General features: G+C 51.3%; 2 protein-coding genes across 3 annotated transcripts; one reads left to right on the top strand and one right to left on the bottom strand.

The window, feature by feature from the left end:
• Window positions 1-294: 294 nt before the first annotated feature.
• Window positions 295-3,906, bottom strand: LOC128836891 (zinc finger and SCAN domain-containing protein 2-like). The gene is made up of 3 exons (XM_054027593.1): window positions 3,830-3,906; window positions 3,455-3,569; window positions 295-2,982 (listed from the first exon to the last, which is right to left on the bottom strand). Exons 2-3 carry the CDS (start codon window positions 3,531-3,533, stop codon window positions 1,835-1,837), a joined length of 1,227 nt encoding a protein of 408 aa, XP_053883568.1. The 5' UTR covers window positions 3,534-3,569; window positions 3,830-3,906; the 3' UTR covers window positions 295-1,834.
• A 708-nt stretch (window positions 3,907-4,614) lies between these two features.
• On the top strand, window positions 4,615-12,950 carry LOC128836887 (zinc finger protein 436-like). 2 transcript variants are annotated; one of them, XM_054027580.1, is made up of 3 exons: window positions 4,615-4,810; window positions 5,099-5,213; window positions 7,687-12,950. In XM_054027580.1, the coding sequence occupies exons 2-3, from the start codon at window positions 5,135-5,137 to the stop codon at window positions 8,880-8,882; spliced, it is 1,275 nt and encodes a 424-aa protein (XP_053883555.1). In that variant the 5' UTR covers window positions 4,615-4,810; window positions 5,099-5,134; the 3' UTR covers window positions 8,883-12,950. The 2 variants fall into 2 exon arrangements, with proteins under 2 accessions (XP_053883555.1, XP_053883556.1); XM_054027581.1 differs by having other exon boundaries at window positions 7,690-12,950.
• The last annotated feature ends 287 nt before the right edge of the window (window positions 12,951-13,237 follow it).

Consider the following 13,237-nt stretch of genomic DNA (forward strand, 5'->3'; position numbering starts at 1 on the left):
CAAATATTTATAATAAAAATAAATATAAAGTGAGCACTGTACACATTGTATGTTGTGTTGTAATTGAAATCAATATATTTGAAAATGTGGAAAACATCCACAGATATTTATATAACTAGTATTCTATTATTAACAGCATGATTTTTTTTTATTTGTGTGATTAATCACAATTAATTTTTGTAATCACTCGACAGCCCTATTTTTAAGCATTATTTGAGATTATCTATTTAAGTTTTCACAGTTGTACGGAAAATATTGGGGGATGTCAGACAATTATTTAATGACAAAATCCACTGAGATTCAAAAAGTTGACGTTTTATAAACCATTAAAACACAAATTGTCAACATCACATCACAATATACAAACTATATATCCTTAAATCAACAAATCATACCTGGTTTTACCATTCATTTGTCAGTCCATTTGTAACAAACCCAATTCAATAATCTAAATCATTGGATTTTGACTCTAATAAGTTCTCAAGCAGCATTTTTCTTACTTTGCCTATTTGTACATTTCAATTATTATTGATAGAAATATTTTGTTGATGGTTTGTGTGTGTGGTGAAATTGACATTTACAATAAAGAGCTAACCCTTCCAAACCTACCTAATATGCAGGCTGAGAGGGGATCTGACTGCTCTCTCTAAATATACCCTGGGGAAAACACCAGGGAGTGAGAAGAGCTATTGAACTAAAGGACAATGTTGTCACAAGAACAGATGGGGACAAACTGGCCAGGAATCAATGTAGGCTGGAAATGAGAAAGTTCCTGACCATCAGAGGAGGGAGGTTGTGGAACAGCCTCCCACTAGGAGCAAACAGCCTAACTGGTTTGAAGATGGATCTGAGTAAGTCTCGGAGTAGGATTCCATGATGGTCTCAGTGATCCAGGAGGGCTCTTCCAGTTCTAAGTTTCTTGGAGACATATTAAGGGGCTGGTTTTCAGAGGGCAGGCGCTCAGCATCTTTTGAAAACCATCCCGCTATAAGAGGGTAAGAGGGGTCTCAAGCTGATCAACCAAAAAAAAAAAAAAAAATCACTAGTCGCTTTTGAAAAATCTTGGCCACATTCAAGTGGAACCATGAGCTTCTTGGCTGGATGCAGGAAACACTGGGTGAGGTTTTTCTGGTCTGTGTTATACAGGAGGTCAGACTAGAATGATCTAATGGTGTCTTCTACCCTTGAAATCTATGGGCAACTCAGAGCCATAGATTCATTTGGGGCATCTAATTTCTGGCCTCGCCATGGGAAACATTGTCCATTACAGAGTCCTAGATCCCAACGCTAGAAGGGACCATTGTGATCATCTAGTCTGACTTCCTGTGTCTCATAGTCCAAAGAACTTCCCTGAATTAATCCCTGTTTGAACTAGAGCAAATCTTCTAGAAAAACATGGTTTTAAATGTGCTGGTGATGGAGAATCCACCATGACACTTGACAAATTGTTCCAATGGCTAATTACCCTCAGTGTTAAAAAATTGTGCCTTGTTTCTCGTCGGAATTTGTCTAGCTTCAACCTCCAGCCATTGGATCGAGTCAGACCTTTCGCTGCTAGCCTGAAGAGTGATTTGTTCCCCATGGAGATACTTCTAGACTGTAACCAAGTCACCCCTTAATCTGCTCCTTGTTAAGCTAAATAGACTGAAGGAGCTCAATCTATCATTATACGGCAGGTTTTCCAATCCTTTCATCATTCTAGTGACCCCTCATAATCCTTCTTCTCCGACGCCGTTCCAATTTATGAACATCCTTCTTGAACTGTGGTCACCAGAATTAGTACCACTATTCCAGCAGCAGTCGCACCAGGGCCAAGACAGAGCTATGCAAGACCTTATTGCACCTTCTGCGGAGACTGCTCTGCCACGTGGGTCCTGGCATGTTTGCTGAGCTTGGAGCTGTCGATGAAACTCCTCCCACACTGGGTGCATTTATAGGGTCTCTCTCCCGTGTGGGTGCGCAGGTGTTTGACCAGGGTGGACTTCAGATTGAAGCACTTCCCACACTCAGGGCATTTGTAGGGCCGCTCTCCACGATGGATCCTCTGGTGCTGGATGAGGTTGGCGCTCAGGTTGAAGCTCTTCCCGCAATCCGTGCACTCGTAGGGCCGCTCCCCGGTGTGGATGCGCAGATGCTTCCCCAGCGACGAGTTGAGGCCGAAGCTCTTCCCGCACTCGGGACACTTGTAGGGACGCTCGCCCCGGTGGATCCGCCTGTGCTGGATGAGGGTGGAGCTCTGGGTGAAGCACTTCCCGCACTCAGTGCAATTGTAGGGCTTCTCCCCCGTGTGGGTGCGCTGGTGCTTCACCAGGTTGGAGCTCTGGCTGAAGCCTTTCCCACAGTCCGAGCATTTGTAGGGCCGCTCGCCCGTGTGGGTGCGCTGGTGCTGGGCCAGGTTGGAGCTGCTGCTGAAGCCCTTCCCACAATCAGGGCAGGTGTAGAGCTTCCCGGGCAGGTGGGATCGCAGGTGCTGAGGGAGGGAGCTGAGACTGAAGCTCTTCCCGCACTCAGGGCAGATGTAGGGCTGCGACCCCATGTGGGTGCGGACGTGCTTAGCCAGCGTGTGGCTGCGGTTGAAGCTCTTCCCGCATTCAACGCACTGGTAGGGCCGCTCCCCGGTGTGGATGCGCTGGTGCTGGGCGAGGTGGGAGCTCTGGCTGAAGCTCTTCCCGCAGTCAGGGCAGTTGTAGGGTCGCTCCCCGGTATGGATCCGCTGATGCTGGACAAGGTGGGAGCTCTGGCTGAAGGATTTCCCACAAACAAGGCATTTATAGGGTCTCTCTCCCATGTAGGTGGTTTCCAAAATAATGATGTTTTCAGGGATCCCATACGCTTCACACTCATCAGGTCTCTCCTCCACGGAGTCTCCCTGCTGCCATCCTGGCCGGCCAGCATCTCTCCGCTCGGGGCTCTGGGGCATCCCGTGTGGGTCCGCTCCCATACACTCTTCCTGCTGGGGATTCTCCTTCGCTTCTGCACCTGCTGGGAAACAGAGAGAATCCAGACAAGGCTCTTCCCCAGCAGAACCAGCCCCTCCTCAAAGCCCTCAGAGAAAGGCTCGGGAAGGGGGGGGGGCTCCTACCAGAGGTGGGGGCCGGAAGTCACACCTGGAGGACAGGAACCTGCGGGAGATGATACTGAGCAAGACCAGAGAGAACCGGGAGGGCTCCAGGCGGCTTTGCTGGGATCCCTTCACTCTCCTGAATTGCCAAACTAACCTATGTAATTTGACGCCAGTTTTACTACTTCAAGGCTCCCGTGGCTTTGTGGCTCACTGACATCAGCCCTATGGGTTTGCGGTGCGGTTCTCTGGCCTGGGTTTGGCAGGACGTCAGACTAGCTGACCAGAATGGCTCCTTCTGGCCTTCCCCCATCTATGGCTCTAGCATGGCACCCCGGGGTGCTGGCTGCTAATTCATGGAGGGTCCCCTAGCCAGCCTCATTCCTTTGTCACCTGTGCAAGTGACGGCCAGTGTCTCCCTTTCCTCGGTGCCCTGGAGATCCCGGACACACGGCTCGTCCCCGTTCTCCATCCCGGAGATCCCAGAGTCAGGGACCAGGAATCCTGCCTGCAGGGGAGCAAAGAGAGGAAGTCCTGGTTTGATAGATTACCATTAAACCCTTCAAAAAGCCACCCCGAAACTCCCACCCCGGGCTGCCCCGGAGCTGGGGGGTCTCTCCGGTCCCCACTGCAGGTCGGGCTCGGATCCCCTGGTCTCTGCAGCCATTTCTCCGGGCAGCGATTTCCTGCCTCTGCTGCTGCTTCTCTCCCTGCCCCGAGAGCTTCCTCCGGCGGCGCTTCTCCGCGCCTCCCCGGTGCCCCGCTCACCGCCGGGCCGGGCCGGTCCCCTCCGGACCCCGGGGCTGCAGGCGGGGACTGACCCCGGAGCACACAGGGAGCCGGAGTCGGGGGCGCTGGGACAGGAAGGTCCCTGCGCTATTTGCAGCCCCGCTTACTGCCCCGCCTGGGAAGGGGAGGGATTAAGAAATTGGTGGTTTTAACCCCTAAGGCTCCTTCAGTGCACGTCCCAGCACCGTCCCACTGGCTTCCCTGCGCCACCCGAGCGTCCGCCCGGCAAACCCGGGCTGGGGGGTCTTGGATGGGAACTCTGCAAGTGCACACACACTGGCTGCATGCACACAGTCCACACGCTACAGCCGTAGGCTCCAGACACAGGTTGCACAGCACAGTGCATGCGCGCACACACACACACACACTGGCTGCATGCACACAGTCCACACGCTACAGCCGTAGGCTCCAGACACAGGTTGCACAGCACAGTGCATGCGCGCACACACACACACACACTGGCTGCATGCACACAGTCCACACGCTACAGCCGTAGGCGTCAGACACACGTTGCATAACACAGCACACGTACACACACACACACTGGTTGCGCCTCTGGGATTAGTTCGAGGAAGTTCTCGGGCCTCTATTACAGGGGCGCTCAGACTAGATGATCAGCTCTGGGTCGCTTTGCTGTGTCTCCCTGCCTTGCACCGTTTCAACGCGCGTCGGGCAGCCACGCCAGGAAACGTGCCCTGGACTGGGCTCTGATCGGCTCGCTCCGGATGGGAACCAAACTACACAGGGTGGTGGCGTGTAGGGAGCGAAGGGTTAACCCCACACTCCTCCCCTTCCCAGAGCACATGGTGCCACCATCAGGGGGCTGGAATAGCGCAGGGACCTTCCTGTCCAGCCCCCCCCCAGCTCCTCCTGCCCTGGCGGGTCTGCTCCCGAGCCGGACTCCTGTGCGGTGCTGGGCGAGTCCCCGCCTGCAGCCCCGTGGATCGCCCCGGCCGGGCGGTGAGCGGGGGCGCCGGGGAGGCGCAGCCAGAGGCGGCCCGGGGAGGGAAACAGGAGCAGAGGCAGCAAATCGCTGCTGGAGGAAGCGGCCGCAGGGGCAAGGGGATCGGAGCCGAAGTGGGGCTGGGACTGGAGAAATCCCCCCCCCCCCCATTCAGCAGCACCTGGGGGTCTGTGTAACTGAGCCCACAGCCCCCCCCCCCCAACCCCGGGCTGCCTGGGGGGAAGTTTTGAAGGGTTTAATGGTAATTTATCAAATCAGGACTTCCCCTCTTTGCTCCCCTGCAGGCAGGATTCCCTGTCCCTGACTCCGCGATCTCCCAGATGCAGCGAGGGGAAGAGCCGTGTGTCCCGGTTCTCCAGGGCGCCGAGGGACGGGAGATCCCCCGAGTTGCCTGCACAGGTGAGGAAGACCCTCCGTGAGTTAACAGCAGGCCCTGCTAGAGCTGGAGATGGTGAAGGCCAGAAGGGGCTGTTCTGGGGATCTGGAGTCGCACCCCAAAGCTGGAGGGCCAGTGTCAATGATCCACAACGGCAGGGGGGAGCCGGGAGGTGGCGAAAGTGGCATCCAATTATTTCGGTTGCTGTAGCGATTCATAATCTGCCCTCCAGTGTATCTCAAGCCATCAGTGCCACCCACCACCTGCACATGAGCCCAGCAACTGAATTTAACCAAAGTATCACAGCCCACCGGAGGCTAAACTATGAGATGCCACAGGCAGAGAATAGGGGGGACCGAGGCGCACCAGTGCCTGAGGCCTCCACAGTGGAAGGTAAATGATTAAGTGAGAGATCCCCAGATGATCCTAGCCAGTGATCCACACCCACACGCTGCAAAACTAAGGCCTGGTCTACACTGGAGGGCACGGGGGGAGGGGAGGGGTCGATCTAAGTTATGCAACTTCACCTACGTGAATAACGTAGCTGAAGTCGACATACTTAGATCTACTCACCATGGTGTCTTCACCGCGGTAAATTGACAGCTGACGCTCCCCCGTCTACTCCGCCTGCACCTCTTGCCCAGGTGGAGTACCCGACTTGATGGGAGAGCGCTCGGCGGTCGATTTATCCCATCTAGACTAGACAGAATAAATCAACCCCCGCTGGATCGATCACTGCCCGTAGATCCAGCTGGTAATGTAGACAAGCCCTTAGAGGAAGATGTAAAACACCCAAGGTCTCTGCCAGTCTAACCCGGGGGGGAATTTGTTCCTCACCCCATATATGGCAATTAGTTAGACCATAGTACCTGGGAGTACGCAGAGGTCTTCCAGGGGGTACATCAACTCATCCAGATATTTGCCTAGTTTTATAACAGGCTACATAAAAAGCACTCGCAAAGTCAGTACAAACTAATGTCATACAGACAATGGCTTATTTATACGGCTCTATAGTCTATACACTGAAACGTAAGTACAATATTTATATTCCAATTGATTTATTTCATAATTATATGGTAAAAATGAGAAAGCCATTTTTCAATACTACTAAAAAAAGAACAGGAATACTTGTGGCACCTTAGAGACTAACAAATTTATTAGAGCATAAGCTTTCGTGGGCTACAGCCCACTTCTTCGGAACTTATGCTCTAATAAATTTGTTAGTCTCTAAGGTGCCACAAGTACTTTTTGCGGATACAGACTAACACGGCTGCTACTCTGAAACCTGTCAATACTACTGTGGCTGTGACACTTTTGTATTTTTATGTCTGATGTTGTAAGCAAGTCGTTTTTAAGGGAGGTGAAACTTGGGGGTACGCCAGACAAATCGGGCTCCTGAAAGGGGTCCAGTAGTCTGGGAAGGCTGAAAATCACTGAGTTAGACCCTGAGCATGTGAGCTCAACCCAGCCAGTCGAGCACCAGAGAGTGCTCAGTGCTACCTCAGAGCCCTGCCCCACTGCTTGTGTCCCATCTCCAGCCATGGCCATCACCAGTGCTTCAGAGGAAGATGACTGGGGAAGAAAAGCCAGCCTCCGAAAACACACTTGGGGGAAAAAAATCCCTCCCTGCCTCATGCCGGTGGACATAGGGTGACCACACAGCAAATGTGAAAAATCAGGATGGGGTGAGGGGTAATAGGAGCCTATATAAGAAAAAGACCCAAAAATCGGGACTGTCCCTATAAAATCAGGACATCCGGTCACTCTAGGTGGACAACTGAAACCCTGAAGTATGAGTTTTTAGGAACATAAGACATAAACCAGAAATGAACCCCGCCCTCCCACATCCCATTTGCACTCAAATTTGTCCAGTTCTCTTAAAATTAATCTTTATTTCCCCCCCCCCACACACACACACACTCCCCATTGGGAAGCTGTTCCAGAATCTCACTTCTCTGATGGTTAGAAACCACCTAATTTCCAGCCAGAATTTGTTCTGCCCTGTCTTGCTCAGTATCCGACCCGCACAGATCCCAAGGCCGGAAGCTTGGGATTTATCTCGTCTTGCCAGCTGTATAACACGGGCTGTTGAACTTCCCCAGAATAATTCCTTTAGAACTAGAGAAAATCTTTTCAGAAAGAATCCTATCTTGATTTAAAACTTGCCGAAGATGAAGAATCCATCGTGACCCTTGCCAAGTTGTTTTCATGGTTAATTCTCCTCAAGGTTAAACATGTACACCATATTTCCAGTCTGAATTTGTCTAGCCTTAACTTCCGGCCTTTGGATTGTGTTAGACCTTCATCTTCTAGATTGAAGAGTCCATTATCAAATTTCCCTCCCAAGCTTTCCTCTGAGGGCTCAGCTGGATCGTTGGAGCAAAGCCACTTCCCCTCTGGGGAAGGGTTTGGGGAAATTCACCTCCTACCCATCAGATTTGCCACTCACTCTCTCCCCAGTGAACGAGCCCTGGCTGAATTCTCCCTCTCTCCCAGTAGGTGCCAGGATGGAGGGGAAGAGTCCAAAGAAGGAAGGGCCTACGGGAGCAGAGCCATACTGGATGTCCCAGAGCATTAAGCAAGAAGAGGGCAGCGGGGCTGGATGGCCGGAGGAGATCAACGCGATGTCTCCAGAGGAGATCGGCATCAGGATGATGATGGAGCACAACCGAGCCCAGCTGGGGGAGAGCCCCTACAGCTGCTCGGACTGCGAGAAGAGCTTCAGCCAGAGCTCCCACCTGGTCCAGCACCAGCGCATCCACACGGGCCAGAAGCCCTACAAATGCACCGACTGCGGAAAGAGCTTTGTTCTCAGCTCCAACCTCCTGGAGCACCAGCGCATCCACACCGGGGAGCGCCCCTACAAGTGCGACCAGTGTGAAAAGACCTTCAGCCAGAGTTCCCACCTCTTCCAGCACCAGCGCATCCACACGGGTGAGCGGCCCTACCAATGTACCGAGTGCGGGAAGAGTTTCAACCGCAATTACACCCTGGTGAAGCATTACCACACCCACATCGGGGAGCAGCCCTTCATCTGCAGCGAGTGCGGGAAGAGCTTCAGCCTCGGCTCCTTCGCCCAGCACGTCCGCACCCACACGGGCGAAAAGCCCTACAGCTGTGCTGAGTGCGGTAAGAGTTTCAGCAGCAGTTCCAACTTGAGCCAGCACCGGCGCATCCACACCGGGGAGAAACCCTACAGCTGTGGCCACTGCGGGAAAAGCTTCAGCCAGAGCTCCAACCTCATCAAGCACCGGCGCATCCACACCGGAGAGAGACCCTACAGCTGCCCCGAGTGCGGCAAGACCTTCAACCAGAGCTCGTCACTCATGCAGCACCGGCGGATCCACCGTGGCGAGCGGCCCTACGAGTGCACCGAGTGCGGGAAGCGCTTCAGCGTCAGCTCCCACCTGGTGGAGCACCGGCGGATCCACCGGGGCGAAAAGCCTTACAAGTGTGTCGACTGCGGGAAGAGCTTTGGCTGCAACTCATCCCTGATGAAACACCAGCGCATCCACACCGGGGAGCGGCCCTACAAGTGCCCTGAGTGTGGGAAGTGCTTCATCGACAGCTCCAAGCTCAACAACCACCGGCGCACCCACACCGGAGAGCGGCCCTACAAATGCACCGACTGCGGGAAGGGCTTTGGAGACAGCTCCGCGCTCATGAAGCACCAGAGGACGCACACCAAGTAGACACCCAGCAGATGGAGAGGGGGGCACTAGTGTCTCTCTGGAGGGTGAAATTGACATGCTCTGGGGATCGGGGGCCTCTATAAGGGAGACATTGATGTGCCTTCTGGGGGGACAAGGGCACCTTTATAGAGAGTAAATTGGTGTCCTTTTTTCCAACCCCTATTGGTCAGCAAGACATACCCATCCATCTCGGAAACCCTGGCCCCTACCCCCAGTGTATGCCAATGCCCTTTTGCCTGCAGCAAGCTACAGGCCACTTCCTCCCTCCCCCACTTACAGTGGATCAAGGTGCAGGTGGCCTCTGCGAGGATCCCAAAGTGGCAGGAAATGCTAAGGCAAATCATCCAGCTGTGATGTCTGCCACAGGGATTTGTACAGAGGAAATAAGCAAACATAGTGAGGTTTAGTGATTAGTCCTGGGAATCAGAACTTCTGGGTTCTGTCCTCGGGATGGGGAGTAGGGTCTAGTGGGTGATAGCAGAGGGGGCTGGGAGCCGGGACTCGTGGATTAGATTCCCAGCTATGTGTGGGTTATAGAAGGTGAAATCCGAGTTTGTTTGCAGTCGTGGATAGGTGTATAGTTTAGAGCAGGGGCCTGACAATCAGACCTCCTGGGTTCTACACCCAGCTCTGGCACTTTACCTTTCTGTGTCTCAGTTTCTTCTTCATCTGTCAAATGAGAATAATGGTACCCAGCTTTTTTCTAGTGTTTTGAGAGTCATAGATGAAAAGTGCTTATTATTCTGTATTTGATGAGTAATTGTCTAAGCCAGAAGTGACCCTCATTTCACCTGCTTTGTTCATGCTCTGAGTTAGCTGTAGAGCATAGATCTCTAGGTCTTTTCTTAATCTGGTTTGCAGTAATTAAGATCCACGATTGATGTCTCATTTCTCTCAACCAACTAGGAGAAGAAATGTAAAGGGATCCTGGAAAAGGAAATAAAACTGGGGATTGTGCCTTTTAATTTTACTACTTTATGATGCACAAAACAAAGCCTGGGGAAGGGGCGGAGGGAATCAACCTGCTTGGGACATTAGAAATTTGGGAGTTGTATAACTTGGAAGTCTCTTGGGAAGACTCGAGAATTGGGTCTGATCAGTTAAACCTGGAGAATGGCTTTAAAACTTAAGTTAAGGCCAGGAGTTTTCAATAGCAATCTCAGAGGATGTCCATTGTGTGAGATATCTTAGAGGCCTAATTTTCAGGTGGAAGTGCTCAGCATTGTCTGAAAATTGGGCCCCCTTAACCATTAAAAGTTGGCCACTGCCTGTCACCATTGAAAGTTTTGGTCCAAATCTTTAAAAATCAAGATTTTCTCTCCCAACATGTTCCTTGGGTAACTGAGGTAGATGAGTGACAACAAAGTGAGCCTCTCAGATTCTTTGCCTGTGTGAATATTGAGCTAAGTCAAATGTCTGGGTCATGGGGTGCTCTACTCACCACAGGAGCACCTTCTTGTGGCCACAGTTGGGGATTAGTTCTGCCAGTCTGACGCCCCTTCCTACACGTGCTCACTCCGTCTGTCTCTCGGGATTCAATGGCTCCCTCTTCGTGGCTTGGCCCTCTGGCCCATCAATGGGGCCATTTCCCCAGTGGCTGGTAGAGGAACCCAGGCCTGGCCCCTTCTCTGTTTTCCAGCTCAGGGAGCCTACCCTGCTCTGTCCCACACATCACTGTTGTTTCCTTGGTCTGCTTCCTACATTGTTTCTGTCCAGCTTCCTCTCCATCCTCCTCCAGGTTTGCCTTTCCCTCTGGGCCAAGCTCCCTGCTCTCTCAAGCCCCACAGAGTGACTGTAGATCTCCTCCCTGCAGCCCCTTTCTGCCCTCAGCTACCTGGCTTTCTACAAGCCCTTCCTATTGCTGTCCAGGTGAGCTTCATCCTTTAATTAGTCCTCTCTGCCCCCCTCCAGGTGCAGCCTTGGTGGTTAATTGGTCCAACTAGTCATGTTAAGCTCTTCAGAGGTGGTGTGGAGTGAATGCCCCATCAGACATGGGTTTACCAGGTCTGCTACATTCTGGCCTTTAAACAATCTCCTGGGAGTAACCCTTTTAGTGTGGCAGACCTTCAGGGGGACACACAGTTCCACCAGGGGAGGCCATGCAGCCTCTCCGACTCCAGGATTGGGCCTTCAGGCTCCAGCACCCCTGTTTGCCACAGGGAGCTCCTTCAGCGAGTCCGACTGAGATCAGACTTCTGCGGAGACATTCTTGTCTCAGGGAACGATGCAGCCCATTGCGTATTAGCAGTGATACTGAGCTCTTTCCTCCCTGTAGAGTGTCGGAGGAAGTTGCCTGCTCTTTCCAGGCCAGCATTCTTGTTCAGTCACTGGGGCTCCCATTATGTCTTCCGGATCTTTCATTCAGGTGTGTTGATTCTTTTCTGCTCCTAAAGACCCCTTGGTACCATTTCAGACAGTCCACCTGCCATTCTGCCAACCCTCATTCCCCGCTCTACTCAGTGTGTAGCCATACAAAGTGCACGGGAAACTGAGACACGCATATGGATCATAAAAATATTACCAACGATCCCTTGTACATCACAGCATAACAGACACTCTGGAGAAAAATCTTTGTTAAAAGTTCACCAACCCTTTGCCTTGGGAGTTCTGTTAAGCTCTCGAGCCTCCTCACCCGATGCTTCACAGGGAAATAAAATAAGAACATACATTCCTGGTGTTGCTAAGGTTTAAAAAATAAACCCCAGCTCTTCCCCCAGCCCTATTGTATTTCTACAGGCAAAGCTGTCAATGGGGATCAGTGGGAGCTTTGATGGAGTTATATCTGCAAAACAGAATTCTTTATAAAACCCCAACAGCCATGTGAAACTATTTATACTTAAGAAAAGATGATTCTTCTGTTCTTGGAGCTGAATAGGTTAGAGGAGGGCTTTGAGTCAGGACTTCTGGGTTTTCTTCCCAGCTCTGGTAGGGGAATGGTGGGTAGTGGTTTAGCGTGGGCGAGGGGGCCTGGGAGTCAGGACACCGCGGTTCCGTCCCTGGCGCTCTGCGGGAAGTGGGGTCTAGAGATTGGATCAGAGGACGAAATGGAAATCTAGACTTCTGGGAGAGAAGAGACCAAAGCTTTTTAGAACAACAAGCTAGCATCAAGATGTGGCACGGAAAACCTGTGATTGAACAATAGGGTGGGAGAGGGGGAAGGAGGAGAAAAAGCAAATTACAAAGATTGTTTCCAAACTGGCTAGTTATTTTGGGGTGCTCAGTTTGACTCTGATTTTCAGAGGGCGAGCACTGAGCGCTTTTGGGGGAATCACTTTCCATGTACGGGGGTCTCCCCCAATTTGACTCCCATAAAAACGGAGACACCCCTAATCACTCGCTGCTTTTGACAGTGGTGGCCACTGAATCTTCAGAGTAAACTGGCTAGAATCCCTGCTCTCTGCTTAGCCAGGTCTTCCACCCACCCCTCACCCTCTCCTTAAGTCAGTTATTTGCTTCTTTGATTCACGCAGGGAAACCTTTTCTAAAACCAAAGGAAACCCAGTTTGCTTTAGAGAAGAGACTGCTGTTAAAATGCCCTTTTTAAGTAATATTTTTGAGCCTTTTTTTTTTTTTTTTTTTATAAAGGGGAGGTCATGTCTATTTTAATTCCGGGGATCTTTATAAACACAGAGAGGGGAAGTAAAGGGATTGGCAAGATTTCATCTTAGCAGGAAAGAGGGAAATCTTTTTCCCACAACTTCACAGGACATTATAACCCAGAGATCTTTCTCCCACAGCTTCATGAGTTGTCATAACCCAAAGATCTCTCTCCTGCAGCTTTGTGAGTTGTCATAATGCAGAGATGTCTCTCCAACCATTTCAATCAACGTTACGAGGAGCTGAGAGAGACAATGCAGGAAATCTACTTGTGGCAAGATCAGGGCCTTCACGCTATGTAGCTTTTAAGGGAGGGGTGTTTGAATTTATCTAATGTTTTTCTGTAGGGCTGATTTTTTAAATTCTGTATCTTTCTTTTTTTCTTTTTTAGTAATACTATTTTTCTATTGGTGTCGGGAGCTTCCTGTAGTTAGATCTAAGAGGTGACAATAAATATTTGGAGCTAAAAGATGGCATGTGTTGGGTTTTTTTTTTTTGTGGTCTGTGGTGTCCAGAAAAAACACAGCTGTGGGGAAGTGAGGTCTGTGGGTGTAGGGATTCTGTATGGGTGAACTGAGCTCCTTAGAGGGTCACAGGAAGTGGAGGGTGAGGGTGGGAGGTCAGAGGTCTGTGTGAAGGATTTGAATCCTAGTGCCTGGATTGCTGCAGGGTAAGATGGGGATTTGAAGGAGCATTCTGTATCTCTCTGTCACGTTGGGGGGTGCTCTGATTCCTGGAAAAGATTCAAGGGAAACAAA

The sequence above is a fragment of the Malaclemys terrapin genome, chromosome 4 (assembly GCF_027887155.1).
Source record: "Malaclemys terrapin pileata isolate rMalTer1 chromosome 4, rMalTer1.hap1, whole genome shotgun sequence".
Taxonomy (NCBI): Eukaryota; Metazoa; Chordata; order Testudines; family Emydidae; genus Malaclemys; species Malaclemys terrapin.